Source organism: Typha latifolia, chromosome 1 (genome assembly GCF_019914945.1).
Source record: "Typha latifolia isolate L0001 chromosome 1, TyphaL0001v2, whole genome shotgun sequence".
NCBI classification, from domain to species: Eukaryota; Viridiplantae; Streptophyta; class Magnoliopsida; order Poales; family Typhaceae; genus Typha; species Typha latifolia.
The window spans coordinates 16,879,567-16,899,854 of record NC_133086.1 but is presented as its reverse complement, the minus strand read 5'-3'; the positions used below and the strand labels follow the sequence as shown (position 1 = coordinate 16,899,854).

The 20,288-nt window shown below is 38.5% G+C and overlaps 4 protein-coding genes across 4 annotated transcripts; 1 reads left to right on the top strand and 3 right to left on the bottom strand.

Moving 5' to 3' along the window:
- Positions 1 to 662: 662 nt before the first annotated feature.
- On the bottom strand, positions 663 to 4,354 carry LOC140792343 (profilin-2). The gene is made up of 3 exons (XM_073143297.1): positions 4,109 to 4,354; positions 1,857 to 1,994; positions 663 to 1,093 (listed from the first exon to the last, which is right to left on the bottom strand). The coding sequence occupies exons 1-3, from the start codon at positions 4,229 to 4,231 to the stop codon at positions 959 to 961; spliced, it is 396 nt and encodes a 131-aa protein (XP_072999398.1). The 5' UTR covers positions 4,232 to 4,354; the 3' UTR covers positions 663 to 958.
- Positions 4,355 to 5,157: 803 nt separating this feature from the next.
- On the bottom strand, positions 5,158 to 8,845 carry LOC140791758 (phosphatidylglycerophosphate phosphatase PTPMT2-like). Its single transcript, XM_073142405.1, has 6 exons — positions 8,180 to 8,845; positions 7,672 to 7,794; positions 6,994 to 7,087; positions 6,144 to 6,226; positions 5,911 to 6,000; positions 5,158 to 5,607 (listed from the first exon to the last, which is right to left on the bottom strand). Exons 1-6 carry the CDS (start codon positions 8,366 to 8,368, stop codon positions 5,332 to 5,334), a joined length of 855 nt encoding a protein of 284 aa, XP_072998506.1. The 5' UTR covers positions 8,369 to 8,845; the 3' UTR covers positions 5,158 to 5,331.
- A 2,163-nt stretch (positions 8,846 to 11,008) lies between these two features.
- LOC140784467 (ATP-dependent 6-phosphofructokinase 6-like) lies at positions 11,009 to 17,700 on the top strand. The gene is made up of 14 exons (XM_073131891.1): positions 11,009 to 11,413; positions 11,655 to 11,701; positions 11,805 to 11,844; positions 12,048 to 12,110; positions 12,185 to 12,322; positions 13,248 to 13,406; positions 13,533 to 13,586; positions 13,796 to 13,864; positions 13,964 to 14,093; positions 14,675 to 14,715; positions 14,835 to 15,059; positions 15,296 to 15,344; positions 15,432 to 15,586; positions 17,304 to 17,700. The coding sequence occupies exons 1-14, from the start codon at positions 11,312 to 11,314 to the stop codon at positions 17,514 to 17,516; spliced, it is 1,485 nt and encodes a 494-aa protein (XP_072987992.1). The 5' UTR covers positions 11,009 to 11,311; the 3' UTR covers positions 17,517 to 17,700.
- Positions 17,701 to 18,328: 628 nt separating this feature from the next.
- Positions 18,329 to 19,585, bottom strand: LOC140784458 (zinc finger CCCH domain-containing protein 20-like). The gene has a single exon (XM_073131881.1). The coding sequence runs from the start codon at positions 19,538 to 19,540 to the stop codon at positions 18,635 to 18,637; it is 906 nt and encodes a 301-aa protein (XP_072987982.1). The 5' UTR covers positions 19,541 to 19,585; the 3' UTR covers positions 18,329 to 18,634.
- Between the last annotated feature and the right edge of the window lie 703 nt (positions 19,586 to 20,288).

The window sequence follows — 20,288 nt, the reverse complement described above, 5'->3', positions numbered from 1 at the left end:
CACTATCAGATCTTTTGTTGGTTGTGATGTTTGGATCGTAAGAGCTGCAATGGCCTTACGTCTATATCTTCTTCCTAATGTGACACCTGAGATGATGTACTAATCCTTCAGAAAACGAAAAACGAAAAGAAATAACTCAGGGCACGATCCGAGCATTGCATCACAAGGATATCCCAACACAACATTAGACCAGTTTCTCAGAAAAGGGGGGGGAAAGAAACATTTGGACTCAAACCAACCTGTTAATAATTCTCAAATACACAAAAGATAGTTTCTTCTAGTTCAGGCATATAACTTTCAGCAATCGAAATAGAAAGAAGATTTTCAATATACCTGAAGAAACCAATTCTAAATGTCAATTGCATAACAAATCGATAGCAGTTATAGATATCCCTCGACTAACCCCTCTGCTGAAATAGGAAGCATTACAGGAAGAGAAACTAGAAGCAAACTTTAAATAAGCAAGTCAGAACCTATTCAAGATGATGTCAATCAGGTTCGACCGAGTGGATGTTTCCAAGTTCACATAGGTGCAACATTGAATATTGACCCAAGCTAGATTTCATATTTTAATCCAACTATGATGCAACATGATCTGCAAAGAGAGATAATTGCCTAATTATAGGATTTATGCGCAGAATGAAGGCAAGAGTCACCCCTCATAATATCAACAAACTATGAGCAATCATAATTTCACATCATGCAATACAGTGAATTGTACAATTTTTTTTCTCAAACCATCAGGAATTAATCATAAATAGGTAACACAACTCGGCACAATGTCATAACCCAATAAAAATGAAAAATTACAGACAGTGCCAATGGAGAGAACAACCACCAGATTTTCAACAAATATCCCAGATGATTTCAAGCTAATTATTCACTGCATAAATTGCACTCGACAAGCTCATCAAGATACAGATGAAGAGTAGGAGCCTCATCAGACCATATGCCAAATTCAAAAGCCCTGATCGAGGAGATAATCACCAAGCCTCTCCACGACAATGTTGCACTGCCCAGCGGTCATTGGTTCGTCGTATATGCCAATGATCAAAGCCAGAGTAGTTTTCTTAACAGTTACACCTCCAGAGCCCTGATAGGGAACCAAAAAGGACAAGTTAAACAAAATCTTACTGTAATTTAGGATTTTCTCTTACAATCTCTCCATGGAGAAAGGAGAAATAATAAACTTGGCAATTGCACATCAATTCGAGAAAGTTGGGTTCGACACAAAGCAGGTATCCGCACTTGAAAAGAAACTCTACAACTGTATCTACTAGAAGAAATGGGAGGGCGTCCAGAGCAAAAGCTACATCATTGATGATAAAATGGTGTAGCAAGGATTCTATTCTACCTCCAAGGAATAAAGCAAGAACTTTTTAGCCACAGATTTTATGTAGTAAATGGGTGATCCAGAAGTGCTAGTTAAATATCTTACGAGAGACACAATGGTAGTAGCTAGAACACACCAATCGCTTGATTTCCTAGCATATCAAACTGCAAATAGTTAAATAAACTCTATGCTTCAACACAAAGAGCATTACCTTCATTAATGACTAAAGAATCAAATGTGACACTCCAATAATTCTCCTTCCCTTTTCTCAGATTAGAGTTATTAAATATAAACAGTTGTTCTGAAATAAGTAAAACTTCATCATCAATTTTCAGTTGAAGAATTAGAGCACAAAATCACTTCTTCACACTTCACAGAATGTTGTCAAGAGTAGTGATTGTGCATAATGCATCAAGCTTTCCTTACTGAATGCAAGAATCATAATAGCTATTAAGTGAAGACATGCCCTAGCAGTATTAGGCTTCAACAACTACAAATAAAAAATGGGATAGCAAGGCCAAACCTTCTTCCCTCGAATGACAGCCCCTGGTTCACCTTGGATTACCATGTACTTTGTACCTCCAAGGTATAAACCAGTCGGTGCAAGAGTTCCAGGTTCAGCGAAGTCATTCATGATACCAGTAATCTCTTCAGGTTTCAACTGCAGCACATAGAAACAAGTTCATAGAACAAATAAAAAAGTCTGTATTAAACTACTAATATACCAGAATAGAGCATAAAAGATGACATGAACATGCAAGCATGCTGTATCATGAATTTTCAAGAAATCAGTTTGTATTAGAGGCCTTCAGATGCCAAAGTAACACCTGTCTATGTGATCAGATACCATGAATCTGGAGATAACAAGAAGTGACAGAACTTTCAGTTTCCACGAAACAATTTTCTGTCTTACACATTGGTAGTTCCATAGAAGGTATGTCTAGGGGAAAAACAAGAAATCATTTAGATCCAATCATGTGACCGTCGGGGACCATAAGTTATAATCAAAATCATAAGTTGTGATAATACTGATTGAAAGTCAATGTGAAAAGGAAATGGATCATAGCTCTTTCTATGGTATAGCTGCAGCAAAAAGATCTAGAAAATCATTAACGAATGAAGTTTAGAAACGAGGAATGAAATGAAGAGAGTTAAAGAAGAAGGTTACGTAGTCAACAATAACCAAGTTTCTTAATTCTACATCAGCTCTGTAAATGAAGTGATTAGAAACTCCTAGTAGAGATTAAAATCCAAGTCTATAAGCCAACTCAGAGGATTTCTAGAGTCACTTAGATGCACGCAAGCGAGAATCCCTTACTACATCTCAAATATAATAATGTGCAGCATTTACATTCCTGCTGTGGCATTACTTGGAAGACCGTTGAGCACATACAATTTTAGAGGGACTAGTGTTCAACTTGTTTTTATGTAGTACCGGCCTATCAAATAAAATATGTGTTGCCACATTTCTTATTCTAAGTGAGAAAGAGAAGGAATTAGGGATGTACAGCAACAGCTCAAGCACTTGCATAACAATAGAATGGTCTGCGATAGTATTAGCATCTTTTCATAAGGGAGAGCAGGGTGAGGAGAAAAGAGAGTGAAAAAGCTCAAAAAAAGAAGGCCGTGGTAAATGAAAAATCAAGCTCCAAATAATCTTGTCATGGCAGTAAAAGTTTCTCCTTACATCCAAGTGGTCATGATAAGAGTCATGGGAAGAGCCTCCACAATATACATACATCATTTGCTCATGATTTTGGACCCTCTTTATGTTTCAATAAACCCAAACGCAATATAAAATCCATAATATATGAAAACCATATTAAAGTTCACAATGAAGGATCAAACAAACAAAGTTAAAAAATTTGATTCCAACTAGTTGTCAATTTTTAAAGATAAAATCTACTAGCCAATTAACACATGCAAACACATAGTATATATGGACAGATAAATGCACACAAACTTAGCTGTGCACACATGCGTATAGGTGTATAAGACAATAAAGGGAAATAGGTTTGGAATCTATAGAATCAACCGATCACAAATTTGCATCACCCAGTATGAATAATTCACATGGTATACAATGTCAGTCAATTTAAGAAACACAAAAAGGAACTTCAAGCAACAGAAAAGAGGACCTAATGCAAGCTCATATGGTACAACAATGTACAAATTAATCGAATAACATCTGCATGCAACAATCCCCAGTATCCAATAATTTCCAACATAGCTTAGATAAAGTTACAAAGCTTTGGCAGTGAACAGAACTAGCAAACCCCAATGTAATAAAACCAAGAAAGAGTACATGCAAAGCGATAACAACCATAAAACAAAAAGAAGACAAAGACAGTAGTCTTTTACGAACCCAACACATGTTATTCCAGCTATTATGATAGTAAAACCGATTATTTCAACTTCATTGATAGATACATCACGAATATATATATATATAAAACACGTTGCATCTTATTAAGTAAAAAAAGTGCAAAATTTTGGAATTTATTACAACTAGATCTGAATAATATTAATGACAACAGCGAGAACCAATATCAGAATGTGCTTCTAGATGAATAAAACACCAAAACAGATGAGATCTTTGCGCCTGGATCCAGATCAAGACACCACAGAGTGAAATCGGAAATTGAACAATAACGACGCAATCACCAAAGATCTATCGGTATGTATTCAAGCATCATAAAACGAAAAAAATAAATAATCTAGAGACGAGAGTAGCACGGAATCATAGAGATCTAGGAACCAAATAAGAAAGAATACCTGGGGGAAGGTTTCGCTCTGGGCCCAGACGCTGCCGTCGTGGCCAACGATGGCGGAGGCCGAGAGGTGTTGCCCCTCGATCTCGCACATCAGATGGTCATCAACGTACGCCTGCCACGACATCTCTCTCTTCTCTCTCTTCGCTTTGATCGCACGCGAAGTCTCCTTCCTCTCGGCTTTGCTGGGCGGTGAGATTTATGTGTCAAAGAAAAAGAGGCAATAAAAATAGCCGAAAAGAATAAACTCTATTGAATAAATGCCTTTGGCGTCCGGCCAAATGGAATGGACTCACGGACCCCAGTCCCCAGCCTATGGGTCTTTGCCTCCGTTTGATTGCACTACACGAGAATAATGAGACGTGCATAAGAGGATCTCTGACCGTGTCAGTGTGTACATCTAGTATCTATCTATCACCGTTTTAATAGGGCATTTCATGCAGTGGTGGCGATTGGATTAGGTTGGACTCCTTCTAGAGTTGACATAATCCTCGTCGAATGCCTCTGGCTCCACGTTTTCGGCCTTCGTGAACATGACCACAAAATAGTTAAGTTTATCGTATAGATTGCATGACCAACTTATTTAATCCACGCAAGTCATATATTGCCCATGTAATCATATTAAATCTATATGTCTTGGTTCGGATACCATCCAAACATGCATATGTGACACAAACGTCACTCGGCGTTTATATATTGACATTATAATTGTAAATAGGAATGCATACAAGATGAAAGATAGCATATTTACATTAGCTACATGTTTGTGAAGAATTCTTTGCAACTTGTGGAAAGACATAACATATGACTTCATATTGCATATCTGCAAAAGTTTTCTATCATGGCATTTTGTCCAATGGGGTCGAAACTCCAGTATGTATCACACTTTTTGCTCAACAGTGAACTAACAATTGTTGTCACGGATTTTGCTCAACAAAATAGACGTCCCAAGATCAGCACATCGAGGAAGAGGTGATTGGACCACTTCGACACTATACAGATTAGATAATCCAGTTGTGAAACAGCACCTGTCCCTTACCACTGGCACTGCAATTCAAATAAAACCAGAGCTTCCTTGATGTTATAAGTTCTTACATATATGTGCACAACATTTGCTTAAGGCGACGTGATTACCGAGAGTGACTGTATACAAGTTTATTCCGGCAACATAATCTGTTTTTTTTCCCACTTATTTACAGAGATGTTTGTTGCTAATCTGCGGTAGAACTAGCAAACTCGCATTTCGGGCAGCCGGTGGCTAACTGGTGAGCAACCACCTGAAACCTTGAGTGATGCAAAGAGACACGATAGCCTCGCTATCATGGGCCTTGGCCGAGCAACTCTGTAAGTTGAGACACTAAGATCCTTCGAAACAACCTCATCTGTGTCGTAGCCTTCTAGATCGGCTTCTGTTATCAATACTGCATCTCCTGTGAGAGAATAAGTTGGGGAACTCCTAACAGCTGGTAATTCAAACTTTTTCTTGTTGAATTCTTGAACTGCCTGCATGTAGAGAAACCATAGTCGCGTCTAGTTATTTTAAAGGAAACATAGTTAAGCAGCATGGCATATATGAAGTAATGATTCCTCTCAAGACAGAATGTGATGAAAGACAATAAGTCAATAACCAAATTCACAGAAAAGGTCAACAAGTGCACCCTTGTAGTATATGTACTCATGCATATCAGAGAATGGAGAGAGATATAAACTACTTTGTGGCACATAATTATTGCAGCATCATTCTATATTTGTAACCATCTATCAGTGCAATTAAACACATCAAAAGAAAAAGGAAATGTCCCATACCATCCATTGAGAGCGAGCCAACAGCACTCGAGGCCTTATTGACCGCACATATTCCAAAGCAGCAAGAGGTGTCATGTTCTTATATTTCACCTGTGAAGTTATTACAAATTAGCAGATTACGCAGTGGTTCTATTAAACAGCATATCCTTGAGCATAAATAAGGTTCCATGAGATTAAGAAAAATAACTAGATGAAAGCTCTACTTCTCATTGAATGAAAAACTATTAGTATACCAAATAGCATAAGACGATCGTTGTACTACGCCCCCTTCCAGCTTTGCAGTGAACATATGTTGTCCTCCCATAAGTTGCATTTTCTGAACAAAATAAAGCACATGAATATGAGCATTGTGTTCAGAGGATAAGAAACATAGCTGTATATGGGCTGTAATATAGCGCATATGGGCTGCAAGAAACATCTGAGCCCTATCATATCACTAATTTATTTTAATGTCACAAATAGAAGTGAACTAAGTAAGCTTGGGCAGAATTCCCCAGTATTACATGAAACATGAAGAAACTGAAAACCAACAAATTAGAACATGCACCTTTTCTGAGATTAACATTTCTCATTTTGAGTCAGAAAAATGTCCAAGATATGCAATAGATAATCTGCTTATATAGTCAAAAATTTATTCTCTTAGTACTTAGATATTCATAGTTGTTTTCGGTTCTTTTAATCCTTCAACCAAAGTGAACGCCCAAATAGTTAATATGCTAAACACGATCCTCTCTTTTTAAGAACTTCAGCCAAATTTAAACAAAAATAAAATTTTGAACCTTAGTACATGGTTTGCAAGGCCAATCAAGAAACATAACATGAATAAATCAAATACCATTTCAAGTCAAAGTTCCAAAACCAACTAGCTAAAGTGTTTGATAGAAGATATCAAATGGTGAAGAAGAGTACACCAATGGCCTCGTAACAGAAACTGCAAGGATTTTGCAGGAATTAGAAATGAATCACACCACAATTACATTAACAGTTTGTAGCAATTTAATACCACCAGGACAACAGAAAGAGAATCTGCAACATATAGTTGCAGATAAGGATAAAAGGCACCATCAGATGATATTTACTTACCATGAATAAAATCAACAGCTCGGCATATGTCCACAAGAGAAGGAGCAAATAAGTAATCCCTCGTAGGAATAACAAGGTGGTCGATTCCATGAAACTGAAGGTCACAGAAAGAAAATTAACAGGCATGCACAACCTAATTAACATAATATTTGCAAAATTATTACTTACAAAGTAGAGGAAACAACATTATTGCTGACTGCGTTTATGGCCACCAATATTGTCAAACACAATTTGCTATATCCATTTCAGACAATATATTTTGCAGAAATAGAAAGAAATATTCATCTTTCGCAAAAGCTAGATCATAACAAAAATAAGGTTACGAAAATTTCAAAATTATGCCAGAGAACGACATCACTAAAGCAACAATAAGCACATAAAGAATGCCATTTGTATATTATGCCCTTTGGCCCAACAGTTGATAAATTTTTCTGTCCCCAACTTTGACAACTTATAGAAGACTAAACCTAGAACATCACCTTTTTACGAGCATGACTCCATTTTCCCAACTGACATTACATATAACTAATCCAATTAGAAGCACGTAACTAATACTCTAAACAGGGAAGATGTTTCTGTTCTAACACAAACCAATTCAATGGAAATTAACTACTACAAAATGAATTTAACTCAGCTCATAACATATCTATGTAGGTTAGCCAAGTGAAGTGAACTTGCCTGATATAATGATGATTTCACCAAAGTCTCATATGGTTCATTCAGGGTGACAACACCATGAACCCCAAGCTGTTTCAAACGTGGAACATCCTTGGGAAATGGAACAGCCCCAAGCAACACAAACTGACAAGAAAAACATCACGCACCGAATGAGTGAAAGAACCAGATGAGGTTGATGCTATACTAATTTCCTATGGATACTGTTTCATAAATAGGTGCAACTGAGGTGCTAATTCTTACTTACCCTGGAATATTTTTGGTATTCAATTTGTGAATATCAAAATTCTGAACTTTATATTAAGTGACTTGCAATAACTGAGTAACACCATAAATCTAACGAGGCATGTTGCAGCCAATAAATAGAATTACTCATCATTTTATCACTTCATAGATTCTATAAATCCTATACAAAAAAGAATGAGTAACTACTCTATGTAGAGTAACAGCAAATCATCACTCTCCCATGGATAAATCGAGAAATGGACAAGTAAATTATCGAATAAATCACCTGATCTACTGCGTCCCACCATCGGAACTCCGTCTGGATCTTGCTTCTAAAGACATTATAGAGAAGAGTGGGATAGAATAGAATCCGCGCTCCCGCCCCAACCAGAACCCTTTTCGCCTTGATCGGCACGATCTGACGTTCACCGGAATAGTCGTTGGAGACCTCGTCCTCCAATTCAGTAATCCTCATGATACTAACTCGAATTGAGACGATCAAGAACTAGAATAACCCGGTAAAACCTCTACTCTATTCCGCCTCTAATTCCGATCGCCTTCTCACAACAGAAACTCCAAGAACAAAGTAACCAATCCGACGAGAATCTTCTCGGAAAAGCCCTAGTCGATCGAACAGAAGCCCTATTGAGCATAAGCCGCATCGGATCAGTGACTTACATGAAAGATCGAAGCCGGACTTCGAGATCAGATCGATTGAAGCGATCGAGATCTCGACTGGGAGCTCCGAGAGAGGAGACCACGAATCGGCACGGCAAAGAGAGACGATACAAGATAAGAATTTGGAAGAAGGAATCCAATCTCGGGATTATCGCTCGCCTCGAAACCCTAAAATGCAAATGCCTCGATCGAAAGTGGAGAAGAACGTGGGCGAACGAGAAGGTCAAAGCTCGAGAAGGGAAGGTAGCGTAAATAACCAAATACCCTCGAAACCTTCCATATTTACTTTGACCACCTTACTTTCTTTTTTTCTTTTTTTTAAAGGCATTTAATATTACGTCAAAGGACGTCCAAATAATCTACTGCCTACTCTTCAAAAGCCACGTTATGAGATATTCCAAATAGATTTAATATATTTTATCTTTTATATTTTAAATAAATATTACTCTCTCTTTCCGAATTTTAATGTATATTACTTCATCTCCCTATACTTTTCATTAAATTTTAACTATTAAACACTTTACATTCTGAATATTGTTTTTAATCACAAGTCACCCTAAATTTTCTCTTTTATATATATATATATATATATATATATATATATATATATCATAAAATATCATTATAAATAACAATAACAAGTTTGGTTTCTGAATAAAATAGTAGACCAATACAAGTATTCAAGAATCAGCTCGTAGCATTATTGTACAGGAAAGAACGTACGTGTTAAAAAGAAAAAGTAATAGAACCAGAGTGTCCATATATTGGAGGCAATCATTGAGCCTAATCCAATGTTCAAAATCCTAATGATATAGTCCACTATCACATCCAGTCGTCCACGCATTCCTACTCGAAGAGTCAAAGACTTAAGAAGAGAAAGGAAATGGAATTTACTTTATACTCTAATTAATTCTTGCAGAAAATTTGCAATCTAAGACTATCACATGTGAAAATGGATTGAGATTTTATCTGTTGACTGTTGTAACTTATAACTAAATAGATGGAGGTTCTATATTTTTAATGAGAGGTTACTAATTTAAAAGATTTTTAGCTTAATTTTATGCTTATGTATAATCTCTTGTTGCAATAATAATAATAATAATAATAATAATAATGGCCCATGAGATGACAATAGAGAATTGAGATTCAATGTGAGAAGGTCATGTGCGGATTGGCTTGAATGCTATTTGAATAATCGTTCGATATGTATCAATTTATCAACTGCTATTAGAATAATTGTTCGATATGTATAAACTTATCGACTATATACTATGTAATAATCTTGAGTAATTATTAAATGTGTATAGCCGATGGGTTAGCATGCTTGAACGATGACAATTCAATCAACTTCGATTTTTTTTTTGGATTATTCAAGAGTTTGAAGGCTAGATATAGACTGAACAAAAGATTAATCATTTCTCGAAACAAATGCACTTAGACGCCACTAAATTTTTTAGCCAATAAATATAGTCATTCAATTTAAGCTCCAAATTATTATGCTCCTCGAAACAAATGCATGTCTGCTCCTCCTATCCAACCCACCTTTACCTAAAACATTAAACTGAGCCGAGTCGAGCCATCAAACACTCAAATAATTTATTTACAACAATTTTTTTTAAAGGTGAACTTAAACTTGTGACCTCCTATATCACAAATGGTTAACTACCTTTTGGTGCCAATAGGTGCACTAAGGTAAGATATATTATGATCATTTAACTCTTACCGTTTTAGCTGTTAAGATAAATATATTATAGAGTTGAATAAATAATGGGTTCTGTGTGAAAATACACAATAGTTCCAAAAGGCTACATATAATTAAACTTATTATTAAATTAACAGTATGATCTCTAAAGAAAAAAAAATAGTATGATATTTTTTCCTATAGATCTTTAGCCCATCATAACTAGAAATAAAAAAAAAACTTAGACAATTGACATTCCATCTCTTAGCCCAATTGATAATACGCTTTAGTAGAAAATTCTCTAATTTTATACCTAATATTTAGAGAGGGAATCCAAACAATGATCTTTAATAATATATTATACATAATATATATGTTAATTCCAATTTAGAGATTTGGATGCATCCGCTATTTTAGTGGTATACATCGTATACCACTAAAATGTTTTGAAGGATTTATTATTATTATTTATTTATTTATTTATGGATTTTTGAAGCTTCCTCTTGCATCGCGTGCTCTCTTTGACCGCCCCAAACTGCATGTTACATGAACATCACAATATCACGTGCTCATAGTTCTCCTTAAATTACCAGATTACCCTTTACCTTTTCTTCACTTAAATGACATTTTTGTCCTTCCTGGGTTCCTGCTCGGATTCTGTCTTCATCCTCTCCTCGCTTGGGCCAATTGGTTTGGCACAGAAGGTTGGTCAATCTTGTAACTAAATAAGTGAGTGGCATGTCCTGTGAATAACTTGGAACTCGATGCCATTTACGTATGTAGCTGTCCATTCTCTAGCCTCTAGACAGAGCAACTTCTTCCTCGCTCCACCGTCTCCGATCCTTTCTTCTTCTTCCTCGAGCAAAGCTTGGATTGAGAGAAACGAAACCCTAGCGATAGCAATTCCTCGTCATACACAAGTATATTGTGTGTCTACGCTCCAAGAGCTCATCGGGAGAATCTGTCATCTCCTGAGTTCGGGATCGTCTGCTCAATCGAAGGAGCTTGATCTTGTCGGTTTCAGATCCCAGGAGGAATAGCCTTTGATCGGAGGTTGTGATGGGGAGTGAGAGCAGACCTAGTGCGAAGATCGTGTACGGAGAACGCGGGTACGTTCTTGAGGACGTCCCGCACCTCACGGATTACATCCCTGATCTCGCTGTGAGTTTTCCGGGGTCCTGGTTTGGTTCCTTTCGGCATTTTGGTAGGAATCTAAGGATTTCGTTGCTGGATTTTGGACGGAAGTTACTTTCCTACTCTATTTGGTAGTTTAATTTCCGAGTGGAAAAGTCATGTACTTATCTACTTTTCAAAGTTATTCTTCAAATTTAGTGATATTATTTGTTGATTTGATGTATTAAATGTCCCTGAAAAATGTCATTTTGGTGCATGGACCTCGAAGACCTATCCGAATCCGCTGCAAGATAATCCAGCATACTCCGTAGTCAAGTAAGATTCCCTCTTCACCACTTAATTTTCCTCAACATATTACTGGAAGTATACTAAATTGGCTTCTGTTGAATTATTAAAACTTTAAACATTGGATTTGCAGGCAGTATTTTGTTAATCCGGATGATACTGTTGCTCAGAAGGTGAGCTCTAAGCTCCTCTGCATTTTATCACTGTTTTAAGATTGATTTCCTAGTCTTTTGGTAATTTCCTCTTCTATTTTGTCTACTTTTAGTTTGCACATCATGTACTGTAAGGTTTGTCGCCAACATGGTGAAGGAAAAGTCTGTTGGATGGTTTTACTTTGCCAGTTGAGATTTATCAATCTATTATTTCTTTTCTGCAGATTGTTGTTCACAACAATAGCCCCACGGGGACACACTTTCGACGTGCTGGGCCTCGTCAGAAGGTAGATCATGATATTATCGTGAGATTGGGCTGAAATTTGAACCAAGCTGATGAGCTCTGTTGCATCTTGCGCAGGTGTACTTTGAACCAGATGAGGTGCGTGCTTGCATCGTAACATGTGGAGGCCTATGCCCAGGACTTAATACAGTGATAAGGGAAATTGTGTGTGGCCTGTATCATATGTATGGCGTCACCAGAGTCCTTGGCATAGAGGTGAGCAATGCAGTATTGTATCATCAAACAATTCTATTCAGTATTCTAGACAACTTGCAGTTGTGGGCTTTACGTCCTTAGCTTAGGTGTTTGTTGCTCTTATAATAATTTTAATTATTACAGCTTACTTTTGAGTTTTGATGATTCTTATATAATTAAGAGAGAACTTACAGGTGGGACAGATCTCTTATCAACTTCATGATATGCTGCTCAGTTACTGATAATATCTTTCAAATTGACATACATGTTTAGTAGTGGACATTATGCTGTCCCTATCAAATAATATCTGATACCAATTGGCAGTGATTGCTATATGTTGTCTAGCATTTCTCTGCATTATGTGTTACTCTGTCAGTATAGAATTGTAAATGCAGGATAGGTGCTGCAGGCATAAATAGGTACATACTTTGAGTTAAATTAGCAGTCGTAAATGTGCATAAGCTTTAGATGGCATCATGAATATGGAAAGCATTAGCTCTATAACTAACAGAATTGTACATAAGGTATAGATGGCATCAGAGAATGGTTCTTATGTCATGTAGCCACCATGGAGTTTCCACTTTGTGAGCAACAAATTCTTGCTCAGCTTGACTGGTGCTTAGTTTCTTGCAGATACACTACCAGTTTGTAGATGTGCAGGTCTGAGAATTGTAAATTTTATCGTAATTGTTGAAATCTTTGCATGACCTAAGTTTTCCTTTTCTTAGATGATTAATGCAACCTTTGCGAAAGGTATCATACTACCATTCTCTGAATCTTAGCATAAAGAACTTCTTTTAATAGGAAGTTGATGTTCTGGTTTCCTTTCTATAAAATATTGTGGATTGCTTGTGCATTGATATCATGTAATAGTCATGAACCTTAATTAGTTACTGTATCATCATAATGTTGTTATCTAAATGTCTAACTTGGATTATGTCCATAGGATGGATACAGAGGTTTTTATGCTCGCAACACCATTACCTTAACTCCCAAGACTGTCAACGATATTCATAAAAGAGGAGGAACCATCCTTGGCACATCTCGTGGGGGTCATGACACTTCAAAGATTGTTGATAGCATCCAGGATCGTGGGATTAATCAGGTACATGACATTATTTTAATGCTTTCTAGCCTTTTTTCTGGTCATTTGGATTATAGGTCTATCATTGAACTTTTAAGTGATTGACAATTAGAAGACTGCTTTGCTCATTTGTACTCTGTCCTTCAGGTCTATATTATTGGAGGAGACGGTACTCAAAAGGGGGCTTCTGTGATTTTTGAGGTTTGCACAATAACTATCCATGTCAAGACTTAAGAAGATCTTGATGTGGACATGTTCCTTCTTAAATTATGTTTTTCTTATTGGAAAAGGTTTCTTAGCCTCTCGATCTTGATTGCTTCCTACTTTCCAGAAAAATATTCCAATATATTGTAGTTCAAATACTGGTAAAATATTACTGCTTTTCTTAATACTGTCAACTTATTTTACAGGAAATTAAGAAAAGGGGTCTCAAGGTTGCTGTTGCTGGCATTCCAAAGACTATAGATAATGACATTGCGGTACTTCATTTCTTATTTATATTGTTGCAAGTCCTATTTTGATGTGTAGCCGATTAGAATGTTGATCCATGAATCTATAATAGAACTTTGTGGATTCAGGTAATAGACAAGTCATTTGGTTTTGATACTGCTGTAGAGGAGGCCCAACGGGCAATAAATGCAGCTCACGTGGAGGCTGAAAGTGTTGAGAATGGTATAGGTGTTGTGAAGTTAATGGGCCGCTATAGTGGTAGGTTCCTTATCTTCTATATTTTGCTTCACTCATCTTAACTTTGATTTCTCAATACCTCTGGTGTTAACAAACTTTATTAGTAATAATGCCAGAAAAATCTGAAGGAAACTTCTACGCCATTTTCTGTTTTGCTGTTGACGATGAAAATTCAGGGGTCCAGTTATGTCCAAGTTTTGTAATTTTCTAAGACCATTAATTCCATATAACATATATTTGGCCACATTGCACCACATGTAGTGTAGGATTAATGGGTTACTAATGGGTCAGGTCCTGATGGATCAAGACCAAATGTGATCTGAGTCAATCACACTAACAGCTGGATTTCACCCCATTTCAGCTGAAACAGGATGAAATGTGTATGAAGCTGATCACAAACTCACTATTCAACCCTGGATCCAGATCAATTTTTGGTTTTTTGATGGGTTCTGGTTTTCTCTCCATGGGAATCAGTCGATTCTTTTGCCAAAACTGATCAGTTTCGGCTAAAATCTCAAACATGCTATAGGTTATATGCTTGCAGAAATATATCTTCAGGATATCTAAACAGGCTTAACACCCTGTAAGTTCTATTCATGCAGGTTTTATTGCGATGTATGCTACCCTTGCAAGTCGAGATGTGGTATGTTGATGGTCTCCCAACTGAAATTTGTTTATGCATGATGTTTTTTTGTTATTGGCAAGTAAAGAGTGCACTTCTTCCCTTGTTGACCTATATAAATTAACTCATTATTTTCTCAGGACTGTTGCTTGATTCCAGAATCACCCTTCTATCTAGAAGGGAAAGGTGGACTTTTCGAGCATATAGAAAAGCGTCTTAAAGAGAATGGCCATATGGTTATTGTTGTTGCTGAGGGTGCAGGACAGGATCTTATTGCTGAAAGTATGCGATCCATGGACCATCAAGATGCTTCTGGAAATAAGCTTCTCCTTGATGTTGGGCTTTGGTTGTCTCAAAAGATAAAGGTTAGATAGATTCCTGGTCAAATGTTGCCATCACTTTGGTTACTTATTCACTAGTTAGCTTATGGCCAGTAAAGAGGCAATGGAACCACCAACTTTAGTTGAACTTGTTACTTATCTTCCTCCAACCATAATTACATAAGCCACAGTTGTGACTCTTTAGCCACCTCCTAATAGCCTTACTAAGTCATGGTTAACAAACACTAGCAATTTATCAGCGCTTTTTTTCCATGATGCAGGATCATTTTTCAAGGCGACGAAAGATGGCCATGAATCTCAAATACATAGGTTTGTGGCGGGAACTGAAATTTCATCTGTTGTTGTCTGGGGACTCTTTGGCTGATAATAGATTACCCTAATATGCTTCCTCTGCAGATCCTACATATATGATACGAGCAGTTCCAAGCATTGCATCCGATAATATCTATTGCACATTATTGGCACATAGTGCCATTCATGGTGCCGTGGCAGGATACACTGGTTTTACTGTTGGGCCGGTTAATGGGAGACATTCTTATATTCCCTTCTATGTAAGATTCTTCTTATCATCGTTGGATTCCTTTTTGAAATTTCCTTCTGAAGTCATGAAAGGTCCACTTATTGGCTATTCCCTACAATTTCCATTTGCTAGACAAATTACTTATTTTACATTTTGGAATAGTTTTATTCTCAAGACACTAACAACAGAGTCTTGAGTTCTCTATGGACAATTGATCATTCCATTCTAAATCTTACCTGGCTAATGCACAAATTGATTGGGAGGTTAACAGTCGAGTTACTTCATCCAGTTTTCTCAGGACTGATGACAGTTGAGTTCTCTATGGACAATTCCCTTTTTGATTCTCCTCACTTAATATTTTAGGCTATCATCACAGTACCACATAGATGGCCATGCACTAGTTTTAGAAGCAGTACTTTCCACTGCAACCACATAAAATCTTTTGTGATGACAGTTGTACTTTCTCAGGATACACCCTAGTGCTTGTATAGATTAGCACTTGCTACATGATCATGTCTCAATAACTTTTAGCTCAAATTCATGTTGATCCAATGGCCAATGGTGAAAAGTGAGTTCCTAATGTGGTGAAAAGCACCTTGGTATGTGGCCTATCAAGCCACTGCATACCATATATGCTGTGTGCGGGTGTACATGCAGGAGCATGCGCGGTCTAGCAATAGAAATTTATTTACATAAATATTGAATATTTTATCAGTAATAAATAGTAAAGGTAGCTATCTTCCGTATGGGGAACCATGGACATGAAAATATCTATCTACTAATATGATGTTACTTTATAATCATGTGATTACACAAGTATAACTACAAGTGAATATTTCCAACATATATGATAGGTTGATAACTGACATCAACAAAATATTCAGTACCGGATAAAACACACGATAGACTCGTGTTTTGCGGTGTCTGTAGTGGCTATTTTGGTGGATATGCCCGTGAAGTTGATGGATGGCATACTGCCATTGAGTGCAACATTATACAATGAATTTGGAGGGAGGACTGTTACAATTGGGTGGGAGCTCTACAACTTATTAGTATCATATTCATAGGCGAGCATATACGCATATGAAGTGCATATGCAGTTCAAATGCGATACATGCAGGATGATAAGCATATGCAGCTGCAAAAGTATATGGGGTCAAACCACATATACAGACCATATAATACATATGTGGGGGGTGGTAACCCCTCCTCGCGGACTGTACGGCTGCTTTTTACTTGGTTGTTTTGTCCATCTGATGAAATAAAAAGTAGTACAAAGATGTTTATATTTTCTTCCCCGTTGGCTGCTCCAACTTCTAGTAGTAGATAATTACTGCTAATGTTATGATTAATTCATAGATAATTACTGCTAATGTTATGATAAATACACAATCCTTTCGTTGGCCCATTGCCCGGATTAAAGCTTTTACTTATTTGGTAATAGACTAAACTTTTTGTCATTTCAGACAATAACTGCCCAAACTTCTGAGTCAGTTCCTGCTTTATATATTGTCATCTTCCATGGAAATCCTAAGAGCAGTGTTTGATGCTAATGGCATTTATTCTGAAAGTTAGGGAGAAAAGCTTATCTCTTTCTCTAGTTAAGGATTACCATGTCAAATAATGGTTGAAATATCTATAGAGGTACAAAAAGAAAAGATTAGTAGGAGTGTCATCCTATATACCCTGGCAATTATCAGCGATCCTACTTCAATTGCTGACTGCCTTTATTTTTGTCAATACTGCAGAGGATCACAGAGAGGCAGAACAAAGTTGTGATAACCGACAGGATGTGGGCCAGGCTATTATCTTCAACTAATCAACCAAGCTTTCTTAGCAACAAGGATGTTGAGGAAGCAAAGAAGGAAGAAGAACCACCTACACAACTTTTAGATGGGGATACCTCCAGTCTTGTTGACCATACTGAGTCTGATGGCCCACTTGGTAATGGTGGTCTGTGAGATGCAGTAGATAAAATGTGAATGTATTTTTAATGCAAGTAGTGAGCTAGCAGCGGAAGCAGCAAAGTAATCCAGAGAATCTAGTTGTTGTTCTATTCCAAGTTAAATACTGCTAGAGCAGACTCTTTCGATGATATTGAGGTTATCTACAATTATATTATATACTACTATAGATATTTTGAGCTGTTTGTTGTATTACCATATTACCAACAAATTTAGAGAAATTTTTCCAGACTTTTAAGTAGGTTCAATTTTGGGAGGATTACTATTGGATCCTTCCAAATCTAGTGGGCTATAGAGGTGGGTCTAAACAAACCATATTCTTTTGGACTATCATATAGCCTTGCACTACCCAATAGGAGGTTCCTATTTTCTTGTCCTTCTGACTGTCCTTCGGGAAGAAGTGAAAATGCAGCCTCTGTTATATTGTTTCTAATACCTTGTACTTGCAGTTGTTTTCTTCTGACAGCTCATCAGAGTTATTCCTCTGCGGGAGCCCCAAAAGATGATGTTATGCTAGATCTCTACTAACCAAATAAGTTTTTGACTTCCTTTTTCTTGTAATAATTGTTAATGTCTTCCTTCGGAATTGCTTCCTTTTGTCGTTGCTTTCTTGTCTTCCATCTTGTATTGTTGCTTCTTCCAAATAACGTTAAATTTAATCGTTTTCACTGCTTTGTACTGGATACATCTGTGAATGGTATTGGAGGTATATGCTAAATCTCTCCTCTCTCTCAGAAGACCATTGTGTGCAAGTTGCCGTCGATCGAGTGACCTTTTCAATCATTGTAGCTCAAGAGGTCGCACAACAGTAGAAGAAAGCATGCATTTCATATATATATATATATATGTTTATAACAGCTATTACATATTATATCAGATTCATGACTTGATGAACTAAAGACCTTAATCATATTTCAGACAAGTAGCAAAATAAACAAAATGATCAAAATATGTCGGAATGAGCATCTCATGCTCTACTACCACTCTTCACTATCGATGTTCATTCTTCTTTGTACACCGAGAAGCAAACTTCTTTTTTCTGCCTCTCAATTCGTCTCTGATAAATATTCACAAAGAGTTTCTTCTCTTCCTTCCTCCTAGTAAGTAGTATTCCATCAATTCACTAGCTCAGAAACCCACCCCACGTCCGGCGCCATCACGCTCTCCTTGCACAGCCTCTCGAACATCTTCGCCCTCAGCTCCCTCCCCGACTCCCTCTCCTCCTCCCCCGCCGCCGTCGGAGTCGACGGCGAGCTGAACAGTCCACGACCACCGCCACCCACCTCCATCCCCCACGAAGCCGGCACCGACTGCGCCTTGCCAATCTGCAGCTGCCTCAGCGACGCCAACACCTCATTCATCCCGGACGCCGCCGGCACCGACGCCCTCCTCATGCTCGGCGACACGGGCGGGGACTCCACCGAATGCCGCCGGAGAGGCGACCCATCATACGACTCACCCCTCGGACTCCTCGGGCTATGCTGCTGCTGCTGCGGCAGGACCCGGAGCTGCTCCGGCGTGTGAGCAAAAAAGCAAACACGTCGCCTGCACGAAGTCCCGTCCTTGCAAGGCTGCGTCCTGTACCGCGCCGGGTGGAGCCAAGTCTCGAACACCCCGTGTGCGAACTCGCACGCGTCCCCGCGCTTGCACCCGCCCTTACGAAAGTCCGGGCACGGGGTGCCCGCATAGTGATACCTACGCGGGTCGCGCCTACGAGCCTTCTCGCCCGGGTGGGCGTACGGGCACTCTGTCCAATCATGGCTCCGGCCCCGCGCGCACCGCCGGATCTTGAACTCATACATCCGGAACTCGTCGCACGCGTACGCATCCAGCGAGTCCGACTCGTCCGAGTCGGAGTAAGACGACGAGTCGGCGAGCTGGCGGTGCAGGGCGGAGAGCAAGTAAGCCGAGCAGTCCCCCGCGGTGACGCCACTCACGGGAGAGGGGTAGGGGATCTCCGCCGTCAGATCGGAGAACGGGGACCAGGGAGGGATGTCGACCGTCGCATTGTGCAACATCATGGTGGTCGTTTTTTTTTTTCTCTCTTTGCTTGGTTTGGATCTTACTTACCATTCGTACGCACGTACGTTCATATATATAAAGGGTTTGGAGAACTGACGGCGTTTGGACAGTGAGGCGGTGGAAGGGTAGAATAGATGGGTTGAGGGCGAGAAGGGGATAACGGAACGGAGTGAGAGGTTAGAGGTAGGACAAGAGGGGCGTGAGGTGGTGGGACACGTGGAGGAAGGATAGGGAAGGTTATCGGGGAGGGACACGTTTTGCGCCGTTGCTGAATAATTTTTATTTAATTAATTTAATTATTTTAACAGAGGCAAATTGAACTCATCCGGCTTTCATGAATGATTTCGGTGCTAAATTTATCTCTCTGCTTCACTTTTCTGTGTGTTTGTTTGTCCCTTCTACTCACTCATTGGGCCACGTAAGCTCGGTCCCATGTGAAGGAAAGGACTACACCACGTGGGAACCCATACTGAGGCAGAGAGAGATGGAACGACCAGGACGTATCTCCTTTAGCTGTCTGCACGTGGGCTCTGTCGCATCAGCCGACACGTGTATCGTACGATAATCAGCTTGCAAACCACTTAGGCTGACACGTGTAGCTCTGATGCTAGCCTTTATTAAAGTATTGCCGGGGTACTCTAGAACGCACCACACTTAGTAATGAACAATTTAACCTCGCTTCCTGTTGGATTCTTGTCGGGCTTCTCAAGATAATATGTTTACGTTTGGAGTCTTGGCATTTGGCAC

Excerpts from the sequence above, each read along its gene's own strand:
- LOC140784458 (XM_073131881.1), bottom strand. The coding sequence starts at position 19,540 with ATGATGTTGCACAATGCGACGGTCGACATCCCTCCCTGGTCCCCGTTC.
- LOC140791758 (XM_073142405.1), bottom strand. The coding sequence starts at position 8,368 with ATGAGGATTACTGAATTGGAGGACGAGGTCTCCAACGACTATTCCGGT. Across the intron at positions 7,088-7,671 it reads TGAAATCATCATTATATCAG|TTTCATGGAATCGACCACCT; the intron begins GCAAGTTCACTT and ends TGTGACCTTCAG. Across the intron at positions 6,227-6,993 it reads AGCTGTTGATTTTATTCATG|AAAATGCAACTTATGGGAGG; the intron begins GTAAGTAAATAT and ends TATTTTGTTCAG.
- LOC140792343 (XM_073143297.1), bottom strand. The coding sequence starts at position 4,231 with ATGTCGTGGCAGGCGTACGTTGATGACCATCTGATGTGCGAGATCGAG. Across the intron at positions 1,995-4,108 it reads AGAGCGAAACCTTCCCCCAG|TTGAAACCTGAAGAGATTAC; the intron begins GTATTCTTTCTT and ends TATGTGCTGCAG. Across the intron at positions 1,094-1,856 it reads CTGTCATTCGAGGGAAGAAG|GGCTCTGGAGGTGTAACTGT; the intron begins GTTTGGCCTTGC and ends GTTCCCTATCAG.
- LOC140784467 (XM_073131891.1), top strand. The coding sequence starts at position 11,312 with ATGGGGAGTGAGAGCAGACCTAGTGCGAAGATCGTGTACGGAGAACGC. Across the intron at positions 13,865-13,963 it reads CTATAGATAATGACATTGCG|GTAATAGACAAGTCATTTGG; the intron begins GTACTTCATTTC and ends TTGTGGATTCAG. Across the intron at positions 14,716-14,834 it reads CCCTTGCAAGTCGAGATGTG|GACTGTTGCTTGATTCCAGA; the intron begins GTATGTTGATGG and ends TTATTTTCTCAG.